The sequence below is a fragment of the Varroa destructor genome, unplaced genomic scaffold (assembly GCF_002443255.2).
Source record: "Varroa destructor unplaced genomic scaffold, Vdes_3.0 BEIS01000007.1, whole genome shotgun sequence".
Classification (NCBI taxonomy): domain Eukaryota; kingdom Metazoa; phylum Arthropoda; class Arachnida; order Mesostigmata; family Varroidae; genus Varroa; species Varroa destructor.
In genome coordinates this window covers 19578126-19594423 of record NW_019211460.1, presented here as the reverse complement: position 1 = coordinate 19594423, position 16298 = coordinate 19578126, and the positions used below count along the sequence as shown (strand labels likewise).

General features: G+C 40.1%; 1 protein-coding gene across 1 annotated transcript; it reads right to left on the bottom strand.

Moving 5' to 3' along the window:
- Positions 1–7325: 7325 nt before the first annotated feature.
- On the bottom strand, positions 7326–13609 carry LOC111255020 (salivary anticoagulant protein P23-like). Its single transcript, XM_086975363.1, has one exon. The coding sequence runs from the start codon at positions 12811–12813 to the stop codon at positions 12157–12159; it is 657 nt and encodes a 218-aa protein (XP_086831489.1). The 5' UTR covers positions 12814–13609; the 3' UTR covers positions 7326–12156.
- Positions 13610–16298: the final 2689 nt, after the last annotated feature.

Genomic DNA, 16298 nt, shown 5'->3' with positions numbered 1-16298 from the left:
AGTTAGTCACACCTGTCAGGTAGTATAAGTCAAGCAATAAATCAGTGGGGTTGAATTCTCCAAGTACACCTCAATGTATAGACACAGTTTATTAACCCGTGGCCCCAGACGGATGCTGGTAAGTGTGAATGGGGCGCAGCCATCCGAGTCGTTTTTGTTCGGCTAATGAAAACTGACAACTTCTTTAGTTCAAAACGACTCTTCCTAATTATGCGACAAAAAAAATAAAAAACCTGAAGCTTTTGGTATATGAAGATTACGATCACTGGGCCTACGTACGTATCGTGGAATGCTTTTGTTTCTTACAACACCGTTATTACCGGCAGGCCTTTAATTACACATGCTTGCCTAAAAAACCGTTGTTTATTGTGATGCAGTCTCTCACAAATATCACATGTAACGCGGTTCAGCTTTCTGTTGGTTAACGTCTTGTGGACATCTAAAGATTTCCTTCAAGGCCAACTTCGGAGACACGGCTAATACACTTGTACGAAATGTTTGCAACGTTTTGAAATTGATTGTATCAAACGGCGGGCTGGAGTTTTCATTGACGGAGTTTCGATATGAAGTATAGAAACAGCTTTGGAACTTGACAACGACTTCGTTATAATTTGAAAGTTACATGTATCAGATTCCTCTTTCACTCAATGAAAAAAATACAGTGAATTTGCCTTTAGTTGACCGATGAGCATAAATATCGATCAGCTCTTCGCTCCCATAAAGCCGAAACGAGGCAACTATTGTTGATCAAAAAGTAAGCCTGCCTTTCAATAAAAAAAAAAACCGGTTTTATTCAGTGGATCAGCAGAAATACCGTCCACCGTAAGTTTCCCAAACATAGGAAACATATTATAGAGAAAGTGGATTAGGCGGAATTCGTCATAAAGCAGGGCGTTATTTTTATTCAGGATATTAACAACGGGAATAATACCTGCCGAGGTAGCCGGAGACACGATCATAGTCACACTAGGGATCTTCAGTGGACTCACAATATTTACTAGAAGTCGCACCCTACAATTACAATTGATCTGCTACGGAATTTTAGAAAATGCTGTAGGCGGTTGAATCAAGGAGAATCAAAAAAGAATTTTTGTTGCAATCTTTCGAGCGAAAGGACGAACATTTCCATAAACCTGGACGTTGTCTTTTATGTCTGACCTATGACGGAAATATGTCTAGCGACCGAATAGCTTTCCTTGGTCGACATTTTTGTTGGTTTGAGATTCGGTTTTACGAAATTTTACTATAATGTATCGAAGGAACGTTTGACGGTGCCTATAAACCTCCAACGTCTCTGATACTATGGGCACTTGTGAAAGATACCCAAAAGGTGAACCGAATGGACAACTGACGTCTGTTATACAACATGATTGAAGTTAGTTACTCGTTGCCTTTTTCTAATGGGCATATTTTCCCTAAATCTCTCACGTTTTTGACGTCGTTTGCGGCGTGTCTGGAACAGATTTTGAATAACGTAAACCTAGCTTTGCGATAAGCTAATAAAAACTGACCTTCGCCACCATGCATAGTAAGTTTCCACCTTGTACAATTGAAGTACAAACAGACTGAAAGCACTTAAGTAGAACGAGTATGGCGAACATAGGACGTCTCTACGTTCTGTGTTCACTGATAATAACGTGGTAACGTGCTAAACGAAAAGGTACGGGCTCATCAGCTAGAGATAGTATTCTTCAATTGAGTAGACGTGTAGTTACGTGGTAGCTGTTGAGCACAGCTGAGTCAACGCCGTAAAAAGGATACATTAGGCGGTTAGGAACATGCCAGGTGATGGTCGTGTATGTGGGAAGTCATGGAAAATGTCATGCATTATTTTGCTGTACAACGAATTTGATTATCAGCGATTTTAAGTGAACAGAAACGGGGAAAAAATACAAACTACTATAATTTTGAGTGAAAAACATTTTTGATTTGCTGACACGTGCCACAATAAAAATTAATCAGATAAGATAATATGGATAATGTGATAGTATCCTACCTGCAGTGCAGCACACAAAATAGTGTTTGTAAGAGCGAATTAACGTAATAGCGAAAATAAGTAAATTAGAAATGTGAAGTGTATTAAACGTAAAGTTACTAAGTAACAGAAAAATATCTAGAGCGAGAATTGAGTGAGTAGCCTTTAACTGCACACCACGACAAAAAAAGTAAAGTAGTAGTAGTTATTAGGCATCTCTCAGAGGGCAACCTGCGTCATTTTCGTCGTGGGATAGCGTGTTAAAGTATTGTTCAGATAAGCATAAGAAATATTTTTCATGCCCATATCGAACTGAAATTAGATGTATATATATATATAAATTTTTGTTTTCCCATTTTCTGATGTCATCACGTCCATGCTTTCTCTTAAATTGGCATTGGCGCTTAGGTTTGTGGGTGGCAGACGACCAGTTGCTGGCTAAGCTGTAGTGACTCTTAAAGACTTCTCTTAAAGATCCTCAATAGGGTTTACATTTAACGATCTCGATAACTCCGTACAATGATTCACGAAGCTCTTTTCATATATAAATTTTTTTTCAAAGCTAAAGCCCATTTTGAAAAAAATAGTACTGTCAACTGGATCGTTCGTAATAACTCGAACGCATAATCTCTTGAAGACCTAAAAATTTTAAAAAATGAAAAAGTTTCAGAGAAATTTTTTACAATTTTCACTTTCACTTAACTTGTTCGCCGTTTTAATATTTTAGATTTTTGGGAACTTTGTTTTGCTATCAGTTAGAAATTGATCTCGCTGGTTTTTTATTATGTAGCGTATTGAATTTTTCCGGTGTCCCTTGACGCGCTGTTACTATTGAACGCCAGATTAAAACTGGAAGTATTTTTCTAAAAACAGATTAGGTTAACTTCATACGAGTACGTGTACATTTAAGAGGGATAGCTGATGGAAATGCTTCTATATTATGCGCTACGCATTTTAGGTATTATCGACTGTAGGAAAGTGTAGTGCATACAACATGCATGTAGAGGCATACACAAATATATACATATGTATGTCTCTACGTACATATATATTGCTTAAGCTGAAAATGTAGAGATACGTTGGAACAAACATTCGGATTGGATTATACCTTTAGCGAGGATGCCTTGTTGACAACAGTAGTGGATTCGAACTGGGGCGTAGAGATTTATCGCTTGGAATGTAACTTATTTTTTGGAACAGAAGCCATTAATTCCCGTGCAATACTGAGCGAGACGAGTAAATGGTAACTGGCACTCAAAAATAAAAACACTTTAGCGGAAATATTTAAACGATTCACTCTCACTACACACAAATGCAATATAGATGCATAGAATACGCGTTTGTTTATTGTATATCCTTATGTACAACCTATGTATTGGTTATTCCTAATATTAGTGCTAATCGAATGTTGCTTCATTCCTTATTAGGTGTCGGGTCACAAATCTTGCGCGCTTCTTTTTACGCGTCACATACAAGTACAAGAAGATTTACCTCACATCCGAGCACCGCACATCCGAACGACAGAGCCCTTCTTTTGGAACGCTCAAAATGTGAACATATGTGCTACTCCGTGTTTGGTTCCTAAAGATTCCCCGTACACTCCTTCACGACGGAAGGCAATAACCTTGACACTTTTACCTCCAAATCCCTTTCCTCCCCTAATACGGGACTCTTGAAAACCTCTGATCGATCAGAGCTTCCATACATTATGTTCAATTGCAATGCATTTACTCAAATGCATATCATAATTTCATCTGTTGATTTGTCAGTTACCGACAAAGGTCTAATATTAGGGTTGCACTGGAAAACCTGAAGTGTATTCCCCGTTGCATCTTTTTTATCGAAGGTAGAGACAAACGTTTCGCCGTTTCTCCTTCTTAGTTTTGTAGCTGTTCCAATCGCCTATGCAGAATGCCCCGAACGTTTGATTTTTCGACGATCTAATCAGGATCAGTGTGTACTCGTGCCCCACAACATTATTGAAGCGTTATGACGCTGGCATCAACCTACCCTGAATGCTACTGAAGAAAAGCTTCGTCGGATTTTGTGGCTGGCAGACATCAGGCAATCGTTTCCATAGGGCTGAAAGCTGGGTCTGGTTAGTAACATCTGACTCAGTCTCCTGCGATAGACCTGCAGCGTTGTCAAAGCTGTTATATTTCCGAGGAGGTTCTATGACTTTTTTGCCTTCATCGACTCGAGTTTTTTGATTTCGTATGCTGGGGCGAACGTTTCCCTCCACCCTTTTCGTTAAGGCGTATTAACGGTAAGTATTTCTTTGGCAATGCCCTACTAATACTTCAAGTGATCTCGTCGTGCGGCCATTGGACATAACTAAGCGTTGGATTAACCATATCATTGGAGAAAATTTCGCTTGTCTTTCGTTGTCATTTCGGTGTTGTATCTCAACTGTTTGCACATATATATTCAGTGTTCGCCAGCTAAATCCAGTTAATGGATGAATCGAAAGTGTAGTAGAAAATATGGCCCAAAAAAAAAAACACTGTAGAAGTACTGAGAGTCTGCACGCTACTGTATGACTGTACAAACATCGGCGTACGGCTTCCATAAACAAACCAGTATCCACGAAAAAAATCAGCAACTCGAAAGGGCAAGTTTGATAATGCGATCTTGCTTGAGCCATAGCTCATAAGGGATCCGTAGAAGCATAACAGGTCTTTCATGTCTTCGTTGAACCCGAGTGGTCTCCTCACTGCTGTTTCCTTGAGTATTTGGAAGGTTAAATAGTCAGGTTATCTTCACCCACAGTATCAGAGAGAATACCTGCGGCACGACTATTGATCGATTGATGAAGCAGAAAGCAATACGGAGCTAAGTTTACCTGGCTTAAAGTAAGGCTGTTTACGATCCGGTGTAAGGTGGTGCCGACGCAGTTTATTCTAAAAAGAGCTCATAGTTCACTCATAGAACCAGGATAATAAAAAAAGAAAAAAGGATTGAGAGGACGCGACGTTTTTGGTTTATGATCGTAACATTGCGCCTTCCTCGTATATAAAGCAACCTTTTCTTGGCAGATAGTAGTACGACTTCGCCGTGTAAAAGGTGTATGCTGACGATAATAGATTCTCTAAACCTTTTCAACGGCATTGCTATATAGGATCGTTATTGCCCTAAAATCACATTTCTGCCTACACCAGCCGCGTAAGCACAACGAAGAAATATACGTTTCTTGAAAGCTAACTGCTACGAAACAGAATGACAGTCGGTAAAAGGTAGGGTACAAAGTTAGTAAAAATTAGTTTATAACGACTTTTTACCATATCAGACTAGAATTAAGAATCCGCACGAAAAATTTTGACAAAGGTTCGACGACGCTGGCTCAACAACGGCAACACGAACTGTCATAAGAACCATTTAGTCTCCATGTAGCATCGACAGTTTGTTCCCCGGCAACTCATTGTAGTAAAAAGTTGTATATGAGTCTGTCTTTGTTCACCCCCCAGTTATTACCTCATTCGACCTTACTTGTTCAGGATCTGTACGACAGTGGTAAGGTTTACGCGATACCGAAGCCCAAGAAACGTCTGAGCCGGAAGCTATAAGACACATCAGGTGGGGGTCGGCCAAGGACCGGAAGTCTTTGTTTATACTTGTTCAAAATCAACTTTCGATATTACTTCCATACCCGTCGTGAGTTCGAAACTAAGCCGACAGTGGGATCATTATATGATCAGTCTCCTCTAATTCCTAGCCTTTTGGTTTCTGTCCGTCAACAAAAATCTCTCTAACTATCTGCCGACGCTGCGATTTGAACCCGCAATCGGAGATGCGTACCCAGAGAAATGAGCGTCGGCCATTCGGATTATGCGGTCACTTCCGCCGTATCGTTTCATATAGCTTATCTTGACTATTTTCATTACATTAACTAATATTAATAGTTATCATCAATACACACGGTTTACAGTTCGCGATAAATTAACAGTTCCCAAATAAACCATATGAGACATCGAAAAGTTTATGTAGCAGTTGTATAGATGGACGATGACCTTGTGGCACTTATTTCAGGTTGGGTTGATGTGGGCTCACAAAAATGTTGATTGTTCTAAGGAAGAGGGTCTAAACAGTGGTAGAAAACATTGAACCTACCGTTTCCAGTAAGCGCTGGATAATATGCAAAAGTACCAAATGTATAACCTAATTTAGCTTGAGGCCCAGAGAATTATAGTTATTTTACCACTCAAAATATTCTATGGACAATGAAAAGGAACTTCAAGCTGTAGATGCTTGGGCGACATACGATGCGGCCAACGAAATGATCAGTAGGATATACTCTTATGTCCGGTATCTAAGCCATCAAGCATTGCTTCAGATGGCCGGCTATCGACACAAAACAGAGCGTTTTTGCGCTAGGATTCGAAACGTATATTATTGCGTGTCTCTGGGTTAAAAGTTAATTACTCGTCCATACCCAATTAAAAAATCTTGTATCATATAAATACAATTTGCTCTTTTTTTTCGAAAGTCTGAAATTACATTGAATCTCATCCTACTATCAAAAAATCTGATGCTGTGAATGATCATGACCTCGAGATACGGCCTACAAAAGTAGGCCGAAAATTGCCGTAGTTATCTTTGACAGCTGTTAAGTATTCCAGTAAGCTCGTCATACAAACTTAGCTCGATCAGCAGAGACCACGGCAAGTGACAGAGTCGTCACGATAGTGTGGTCACATATCTGCTCCTAAATTCACAATTATATAGTAGTAGTAGTAAGAGCGGTGGCGGTAACGGTATAGTGGTAACTGTGTTTCCCCATTGAAATTATGTGGTCCAGATTGGAAGCCGGACGTAGACATACTTTCTTCAGCACTAGAGCTGAGCTGTGCCGAACGTATTATTGGGTCTTAAACTAGTCTCCTTTTTTGCGTAAAGCGGTATCTTGCTATTCTCTATTGTAAAAATTATGGATATTTATGCATCTAAAGCATTCTCATCATTAAATTCAGCCACTAAATTCTCGTATAGGGAAGCTACAGGGATCTTTTGACGACCAACTTTATAAACTTCACATAAGTTCAATGAGCTATTTAGTTTTCCTTTATTCCAATTTGTGAAGTGGACGTAACATCAGTCTCAGGTAATACGAAGAATTTTCTTCACATTAAATTCATATAACTTAAGTAATACACTTCCAAGTGTATCAACAACGCAGCCGATATTTTCCGCATTTGCGCAAAAGTGGTCCCATTACCTATAAAATGACCGGGAGAAAAAGCTATCAAAAATACATCACGCGTGTTTTACTACTATTTCTTTATTAAGACGAGACTGAATGTGCGATATCTAAAGCCTAAATGAAAAAAAAAAGACTTGCATGAAAGGTTTACAATACATATTATACTTTATTGAATATTGCTCCATTCGGATGTAGCTCCTCGATGTAGCTTTATTCAATGTAGCTACACATCCTTCTTCAACCGGTAGATTTTCGTGACGAGAATCAATCGCAGCGTGAGGTACCATCAAACAGGTGCGGGTTCATCTGTACCAATGAACTATTCTACAGTGACACAAGATACTATGCACTATGTCTTCGTTTAGGTGTTTCGTAACAGGATACAAGTCACGGCGGTCTCCAACACTCACCGCGCAGAATCATCGTGGGAGGCCTACGTTTTGAAAAGTTAACTATTTTCGGTTACGGTTCCCGTAGCAATTGATTCGTTGGCTATTTTTCGATAACTGAAAAGTTACCTGCTCTCCAGTTGGACACCTACTGATGACTCAAGTTTCACACAGCCTGCCTTTGATAGTTGAAACGAACTTACGAATAGGCAGTAGCGCCATTAGCAGCATCGTTTTCTGTACTCTATATACACCTCAATCCCTTAATATTATAATCTTGGTTTTAGCAGTTTTAAATAGGCGAAGCCTCGACAGGTCATTGTGAAAATTTCATTCCTTGGCATGACTCGTATAGGGACCCAGGCCTGCGTTGAGTATTGGTCACGCACACGTCTGGTTGCTGCCGATAATGATCGGCAGAACACTTTTGCTGCTAGAACGAATTTGGTTCTAAATGCCGGATGACAGTTAATGCCATTAAGAACAGACACAGATGGCCTCCAGATGTAAGGTGAGACTTGAGGAGCAGAGGGCAAGGCGGTCTGCATAATGCTAATAGTGGGGCAAAAGATGAAACCATATTTTCGACGAGGCATCCCATCAAGTTTCAGGGTTCTCGTTGATCGTCGTAACGAAAAGAAGTTGCTTTACTAGACCTATTATTCCGGAAAAGAGATTCTTAATAAAATGCGTAAATCGCTTCTTGGTTGCTTTGCCAATTCGTTCATCTTTTGCCGAGTGATAGTAAGTGCGGGAAGTGCACTATGTGAAAAGGCAGTTAGTGCAATCACTTAACTTTTTCTTAATAGTAATTTTCGATCTATGTTGTAATTTACCACTAACGCTTGAATATCTGTCGGTTTTTACTGCGCGGGTAAAAGTTACGCCTCCGACCGCTGCTAAATTCTCCTGGCTATTGCTAGATGAAAATTCAATCCTGTATATACACACACTAGCACAGATTAGCAATGTAAAAAAAACGCATGAGGTAAATAAACGTGCAAACGTTATAGATATATTTAGAGGTTTCAGTAAGCAAAACACCAGCTCAGATTAATGTCATTTAGGATTTTAGGCCCTCTCTGTCAGGCCATCTACCTGGAATACGCTAACGTAGTTATATCTACACTCACACACACGTTATATTTGTGTAAGAAACAAATTACTGAACGATGAACGAAGAACTAATGCAACAATTCTTCGAAGCATTTTAGCCTGAGACGTTGCAGGGAGCAACGTTATCGTGAACGCAGGGTGCTCTAATGACAAAATGGATGTTTTATGGTACTTATTTATTTAATAAATACCGTCATGGAAGCAAACTGGTTTCATAGAGAAAGCAAATAGTTGTAAAAGCTGTGTCACACTGTCCTGATGCTTCTTCCTGACAGCTTCCAAACGTCTGGGCTGACCAGTTAAAATGGCATTCATGAATATATGATCCGACGCACTACAGTAATGCACCGATGTATTTACATCTGATTCTATCATGCTACCTTCAGCATCGTCTGTCTATACGAATAGCGGTGGACTACACTGAACCAGCAGATGGACGCTTTCATGACACAGTCTATTATTGATGATTCGCAAGAAATACTAAACTTACCTGTCACGAAGCAGTGATGGTTCAAGGAGCGAAGGATTTTTCACTCCGCTAATGTAGCGGCTGGTTCGCTGATGTAGCTAACTTTCATGCCATATTAATATATCTTCTCAGTTATGTGAATCGTAAAATGACTATGATTATTGGTGTTGGCTTGAGGATGATCGACGGAAGATTTTCCTGCTTTATTATCGCAAATGAAGCTTATACATGTATGCGTGACGACGGACTCGGACGGTCAGCATGCAGGGAAATTTATTCGATCAGAAATGAGTACATACACATCGGATGCTTACAGAAGATTGACATATTATATAATACAAGCGAAAGTTATGAGCCACATCTGCTTTTTTGCGCATATTGGGGTTGTCTAATGGCCTAGATCCTTTAAGTTCTCCTCTGACGAACCTGAAATTGTACACAAACCTAATTTACGTTTAATAGCAACATTGTTGAACCTACCTTGCTTTTTTTGTTATCGAATGCAGACCACTGAATTTCAATTGAGTGCGTTGTTCGGTAATCGACTCCCCTCTCTGTTTCCTTTTTGCTAATGACCAAATAATAATAAAGTAATGCATAGCGAATAGATTATGAATTATTGATTCGTAGCGCCCAGCTCCTCTAACAAACCAATACGAAAGCAAGGTGGGCTATCTTTCATTGTTCCGCACCGCAGCCTTAAGGTCACAATAGCAGGGCGAATAGCTCAAGTCGGTGTCCTAAGTTCAGCGACATCAGTAGCAACAATTCATTATTGCAAGCTGTTCGAAAGTGCCTTAGATTTGTGAAGCCTTCTATCTAACTGAGATACTCAACCATAGAATAGACAAGTTAGTTTATAATCGATGTTTGTTCATTTATTAATTACAATAGCTCGCGATTTGTCGGCCTTGTTTTAAGTATGATAGAAATAAATTCTCATTCTCATGTTGAGGATGACGGTCTTCTCACCTGTTGATCTAGGCAATTAGGAATATGGCCTTAATTACAATTAGGTGGAAATTAGCAGCTGCATTGAAATTCCGTTGCGAGTTGCTTCCCAAATACGATCGTGTTGAGAACTAATTGGGCGCAACGCTAAATCATTTGCCTACAGTTAGTTAACCGCTGGACTTGAAAATGGGTTGTTAGCGATAGTGATTCCCGTCCCATTCCTTCTTTTCCTAAGATACCTTTATTTTGTCATGCTTACTTGTAACGGCCTTTAGTAGATAAAATTCCTGCAACAGAGCGCTTACGCGCAGCCACAGGAGCATTTCTGGCATAAGCCAGTTCCTAGCTTCATCTTACATCTTAGAAAAACGCCGAATAGAAAAAACGTCCTTTAAGGCGTACGCAGTATCCCCACGTATTCCAATTTACATGTACGTGCGCGTGCAGAGGACACACACCGACCCTGCGTGACTCCACTAAACTAAGTGATATTAAAACGAGCAATATTTATGACGAGAAAAACGAAAGACAAACTATGTAAGTTTCCGATAGGTGGCCTCATAAAGATGATCTCTTTAGAAAAGTTTTTATGGCGTCACTGCTTTCGAAGCAGAAGCGGCAGCAACGCTGGCAACGGAGCTACATTCCGGATGTAGTGACAGTGAACATGAACGCAGTAGTCGCCCGACGAGTTGAGAAACTAAACAGTCTTATGGAATCTCCTCGACCTAAGTAGTTGAATCAGGCGAGCCTTAGCGGCACAAGGACGTTGGCCACAAGACTCTCCGGCAGAAGGCCAGGGCCAGGAAGGTCCACTGTGCTAAGCACATAGAGAGAGAGTAAGATTGATTGCGTACGTCAACAGGACGGACTCAATCGAATAAAGAGGAAGAACAACACCTTCCGTCTTTGCGGCTCAAAGGTACTAGAAAAAGACTAATTAAATTAAATATTTAAGTATATTCTCTCGTTGCCTATGCAGCGGTGATAGGGATAACGCATGAAAAAATGCGGACCCCCACCCCCCGTTGCTTTTTCTTCGTCTGTGTCCCGCCTTCATTTTCGCTTTGCCCTTAGAACTCTTATTTTCTCCAATTTCGAAACACACCTTTCGTCGTCCGCATGGAAGCATGCTCAGAAACATTATTCTATGTAAGTGGTTCGTAAGCAGCGTATAAGTCGGCTAAGCATCAATCAGGTACTGGCCGACTGGGCGTTCTTGGACGACAGTCCTCGTGAAACCTATTGAGGCAACAAATGAAAATAAGAAAACATATCGAGAATGATCAATGCTTTCGAAGTTTTGAAATCGTCACTGGCTTTATCGCGACCGTTGGTTCTGCTGTTAATCGTGCTACTTGTATCGCGAATAAATTCGGAGCTGATACGGATTGCGACTGGATGCTTTTGCGGTATTGCAAATGCTATTGCGATCGAACTGTTGTATATTAAGCACGGTGTCACGGCGGTAGCAATTCTGAGACAGATACAGTCAACGGCACGGCATTAAAAATGATCCGATAATAACAACTAATTGAATATATGCTGCGAAACGTGCCGAAGTCCCTGAACGAAACAAAGTACCAACAATTTTTGTTATTCATCTTATCCGAAGCTATTGCGAAAGTAACCTCTCCGTTCGATCGACTTTTGTCGTGAGAACGAAGTGAACCGTTCAGAAAACCGCCCTTTGGACACCTCGCCTTTAAATAGAAAGACCTATCAATTCTTTATTTGAAAAAATTATTTATTAGGATGGCATGTACTTCATGCGGCACATCAATATAAACGCAATATTATATTAAATGTACAGTACACGCTATATTTAGGTGATTTCTACTTTCATCTATCCCTATATATATATATATAAGTAATAAATTATTTCACTTAGCAACAGTGGCAAGTAACAAACAGGTTTATAACCACCAGTAGACACTTCTCCAGATCAAAGGTTTTCACCAAACACACAACATGAAATAGATAGGAAAATACGAATTATGATGAAAAACTTCACAGTATAATCTCAGATCATTGAATGAAGTATCTATCTAGGCTTTTACACAGGCGGCAGAATTGCGTCACGCATTGCGCTGATAATGGCTTTCGCAAACGTATTGTAGATAACGTTATAGACTGTAGCGGCCGCATGCTTTTCAATTTGATCATGGAGGTTGTTTCTACGTACGGTGTTGAGGCCGAGATCAGCGTAGCTAATCTCGAAATGAAGTTTTTTAATAAACAAAGTCCGGAGTGAAGCCGCACTATTGGGCAGTGCTGATACCTCAAGCAATGCTGCCGACCCTTTTAGCGGTGCCTTTAAAAAAAGCTGCTTGGTTCGTCCGGTTATTTCGTAACCTTTAATCGTCAACAGCCACTCAGGGTACACCGAGTCAATTCCGAGATGGCAAAAAAGCGAAATGTTTCCATACATCCAAATGGTTGGCGAGCAGTCTCCACGTCTCTTTACTGCAGTCAACCCCCTAAGAAATCCTCTGGTAAGGTTGCCCTTAACATCGCGGTTTGTAGGAGCAGTGCTTTTGATCTTTTCCAACGTCCAGCTCGGAATGGGGACGCCATTAAGACCATAGGCCTCCACGTATTGTTCTAGTTTGGAACCAAGCAAGTTATCAATGAAGTGGTTTGCTTCTGCAACCGTGCTACAAGTAACGAACCGTACGGCCCCCAACATAATGCTAGCTAGAGATAACCACATCTTTGTTTCCGTATTCTATAATGCAGCGTACACCTCAACAGTATGATCAGGATTTGAGGGGAGGAGACAGTTTTAACAGCACAAACAGAACGATGACTGTGAACACCTCGCTGCTTTTGTAGGGCCTGTCGTACACTTCAACTGTCTGATCTTGGATGCTTAATATTACAGAAATGAATAGTTCCCCTGCAGGGTTTTCAGACCATTTCTGAAGTTAATATCGCTTCAATCAGGAGTCCGAAATTACAAGGAGCGACACCCGGCGGCGGGCTGAATAAGGTCGCCACTCTTGTCCTGCGTGCAAATGATCCTTCACCTGTTTAACTAGGTAAAAGAAATTAGTCATTCAAACAGTATTGCTTAATTTCACTACGAACTTGCGTTCTTTCATTGTTACATTTACAACCGCGACCCAACCGAACATGCTAGCGTCTTCTTCAATGTTTCGACTCGTATCACAATGAAAATTCCCTGTAGCGTACGAATCAAAGCCATACATATCTGTTCGTTGTTATCACTTGATTGAATGCGGAAAAACGTACATCGATGTAGGTATGAATTTGCTAGAAGAACGGAACAGTCTACCACCGCCTAGCCGTCGCAGCCTACTGGATTAAGGCCATTTTAGAGATTGTAATGTCCCTGCAGGTAAACCACACCTGTGCCGATCTGTCAAAAAAAATAATCGCAATCAGCTTTTAATGTTCTTCAATTAGCTACGTAATTGCCGTATGAGTTAGTGAGCTGCAGGTTTAAGTAGGTGAAGCGTAATCATAGACAACAGAACGACATGTCCTACGAAAATGCTTAATGCGGCAACATTAGTTAATTTAGGCCTCAATGTTCTCTCATATTTGACAGGGCTATACGTTTATTCATTTGGTTATTTTGTTCAGTATACTTAATAACTGAATAAACAATCGCGAACAAACATCAACTGCCTTCGCTTTGATTTGCGCTTGACAAACGGTATTAGAATGCGCGTAAATTTTCTGTCTTATAAATCTGCTAAATTATCTCCTGTTACGGATAGGTTTTGCATTAATTAAAAGTTACCTTTTTGTATTAAAAGTGTTAGCCTCTCGAAGATTTCTTGTCTGAGAACCAAACCTACCCTCTGTAAGGATTAGAGCGTCGACTCTATATAGCCGTAAAATTTTCCACAGAAAACTACACAAAAATGTAAGAATCCTATTTCCATAATATACTCTAATAAACTCTGAGCTCTGAACGTCATCGATAAAATTCTCACCTGTCTCTAAAACGATTGTGATTCATTTTTGTATTGTGCTAGATTTGCATTGTTTAATATAATATTGGTTTTTGTTTTATAATAGATTAATCAGTATGGTCCTAGTCGCACGAGATCTAAGTGCAGAACTTAATTATCGCTCGCTAACAGATGCATTTTTGTATTAAATTGTCAGTCTTCTGGCGCTACTATCATTGCCCGAGCTCGAAATATCGTAAGTTGTCTAGTGCACGCCGGATCCAAGATATCTCAGTTAGTGGTCTTTTCTCAATCATAAGCTATGGAAAGTAATTAAAAAAAGCTATTCTTTCCATCCAAAAAGTTTTATCTCATAGTCAGTTGGAAGCCTCTTGTGTTCTGATCAAAACTCCCTCGAGAAAGCCCCACTTCACACCCACCCTACCTCAGATGCAGCTGGACACCTTCGCCCTCTCAGAACGCACATGGGTCTGGTGGGAGAAACATATATATACATAGCTGGACTAGCCAGTAATGGGAACAAGTTATATGCACTTATTAAAATTCTATATATATATATATACGCATTTTTTTGCAACTTGCACTCAAAAAGAAAACACTCTTAGCTCAGAATTCTATGGACGTTCATCATGATATTATGATAAGATTCATAGGTTTACGTTTGAACAATGCGTGTAAAAAAATTCAGAATACCTTACCGTGTTCCTCTAAGGATCAAATCGTTAGAGTGATATAACTTTAACTAAAGATACAAACAGCACCTACTCTTAACATTTCATAGTTAGTAGGAGCCAACATTGATACAAAAACGGGAACTCTAAAAAACAAAAATTGCCTTCACTCAGCTCAGCTGTACGTGAGATCTATACAGATCTGGAACTCAACTTATTGAATACTTAAAACTGCGTTCCCTTTCAATTATATAATTGAATTTTTCAAATATGATAAAGCTTTAAGATTCCCTTGGCAAAAAATATCTATAAACATGTATCCAGAAGAGTTCATATCCCTCCTAACGATAATATCAATATTTGGCTGAATTCCTCAGATCCAAAGAAACACAATTAGAACGTCTACTATGTTATTTTCATATACTAAAAATATTTCGAAACTGAGTTAAGTCTCCTATTTAGCATTTCTTTTGACGAGATGCAGCTTTCGCCCCTCGGTGCACGTCTATTATGGCTTTATATACCTTCCCCCTTAGTTCTCCTTTCGCAAGCGCGGCTTTGATGAAAAAAAGCCCAACGATTCACATTCAAATGGTTGTTCCATTTTCCGTTGTCTGTTTCCGTCAAGTAAAGTTGCCACGACGACCATAAAGCAGGTCGGCCAGGATTAGGGCGAGGTCGGCCGAAAGTTGAAATAGCGCGTGTCTCATCTGCTGACCGGAGGCCTCTAACAGGGAATGTATATCACCGATAAAAGGACGGGAGAAAGAAACAGCACTCACCGGAGACAATTTAGCGACGCCGCGTTTTGTAGGAGTAGCTCATTCAGTTGGAACGGTGTCGAACCGATCGAAGAACTCGTTTTAGTGTCAATGCTTGGTGGGGTTTGAAACAGATTAAGCCGTAAGTAGATTCATAGCGAATAGAAAGGCCAACGTAGGAGATAGACTAAAAAATGTTAAGTGCTGTTCTGGATTTAACAACGGACTTTGTGTAATGCTTGACACGGTCCAGCAGTAACGCTGAAGGTGATTTTGCAAGAAAAATTAGGGATTTCAAAGGATTTAAACCAAGGGCATATTTGAGCTTCGCTTGACAGTATTGAAAGCATAACTGAGAAAAAGTATCGAAAAGCATACGAATTGGATCCCTTTAAATGGAAAGAACATCTAGGATTTTGAGCGTCAAATCGAGGTATCTTACTGGCCACATCTTTAAATAGCAGCTTGATCTCTTGGAATCGCAGAATCGGACAACGAAAAATGATAGATTTAAACTGAGCTTGCCGATCCGTCTCCCTTTGGCCGGCCACCATTCATGATCTCCAACGAAATTGTCGTAGCCGATGTATCAGCCGCTAGCCAAAATTCAGATTACGATGGGGCGTATAGTAAACCACTACACTGGCCCAAACGCATAACTAATTATGTAACAGTTTTGTAAAGCATACATTATTGCTGTATAGCATCAATTCATTAATGGCGAATATATCCATGCTCCAGTGATGCCATAGCTTAGTATACGTTACTTTTGATGCTTCTTATAGTATACTACGTGTCATCAGGACGTCATATTTTTGTCCA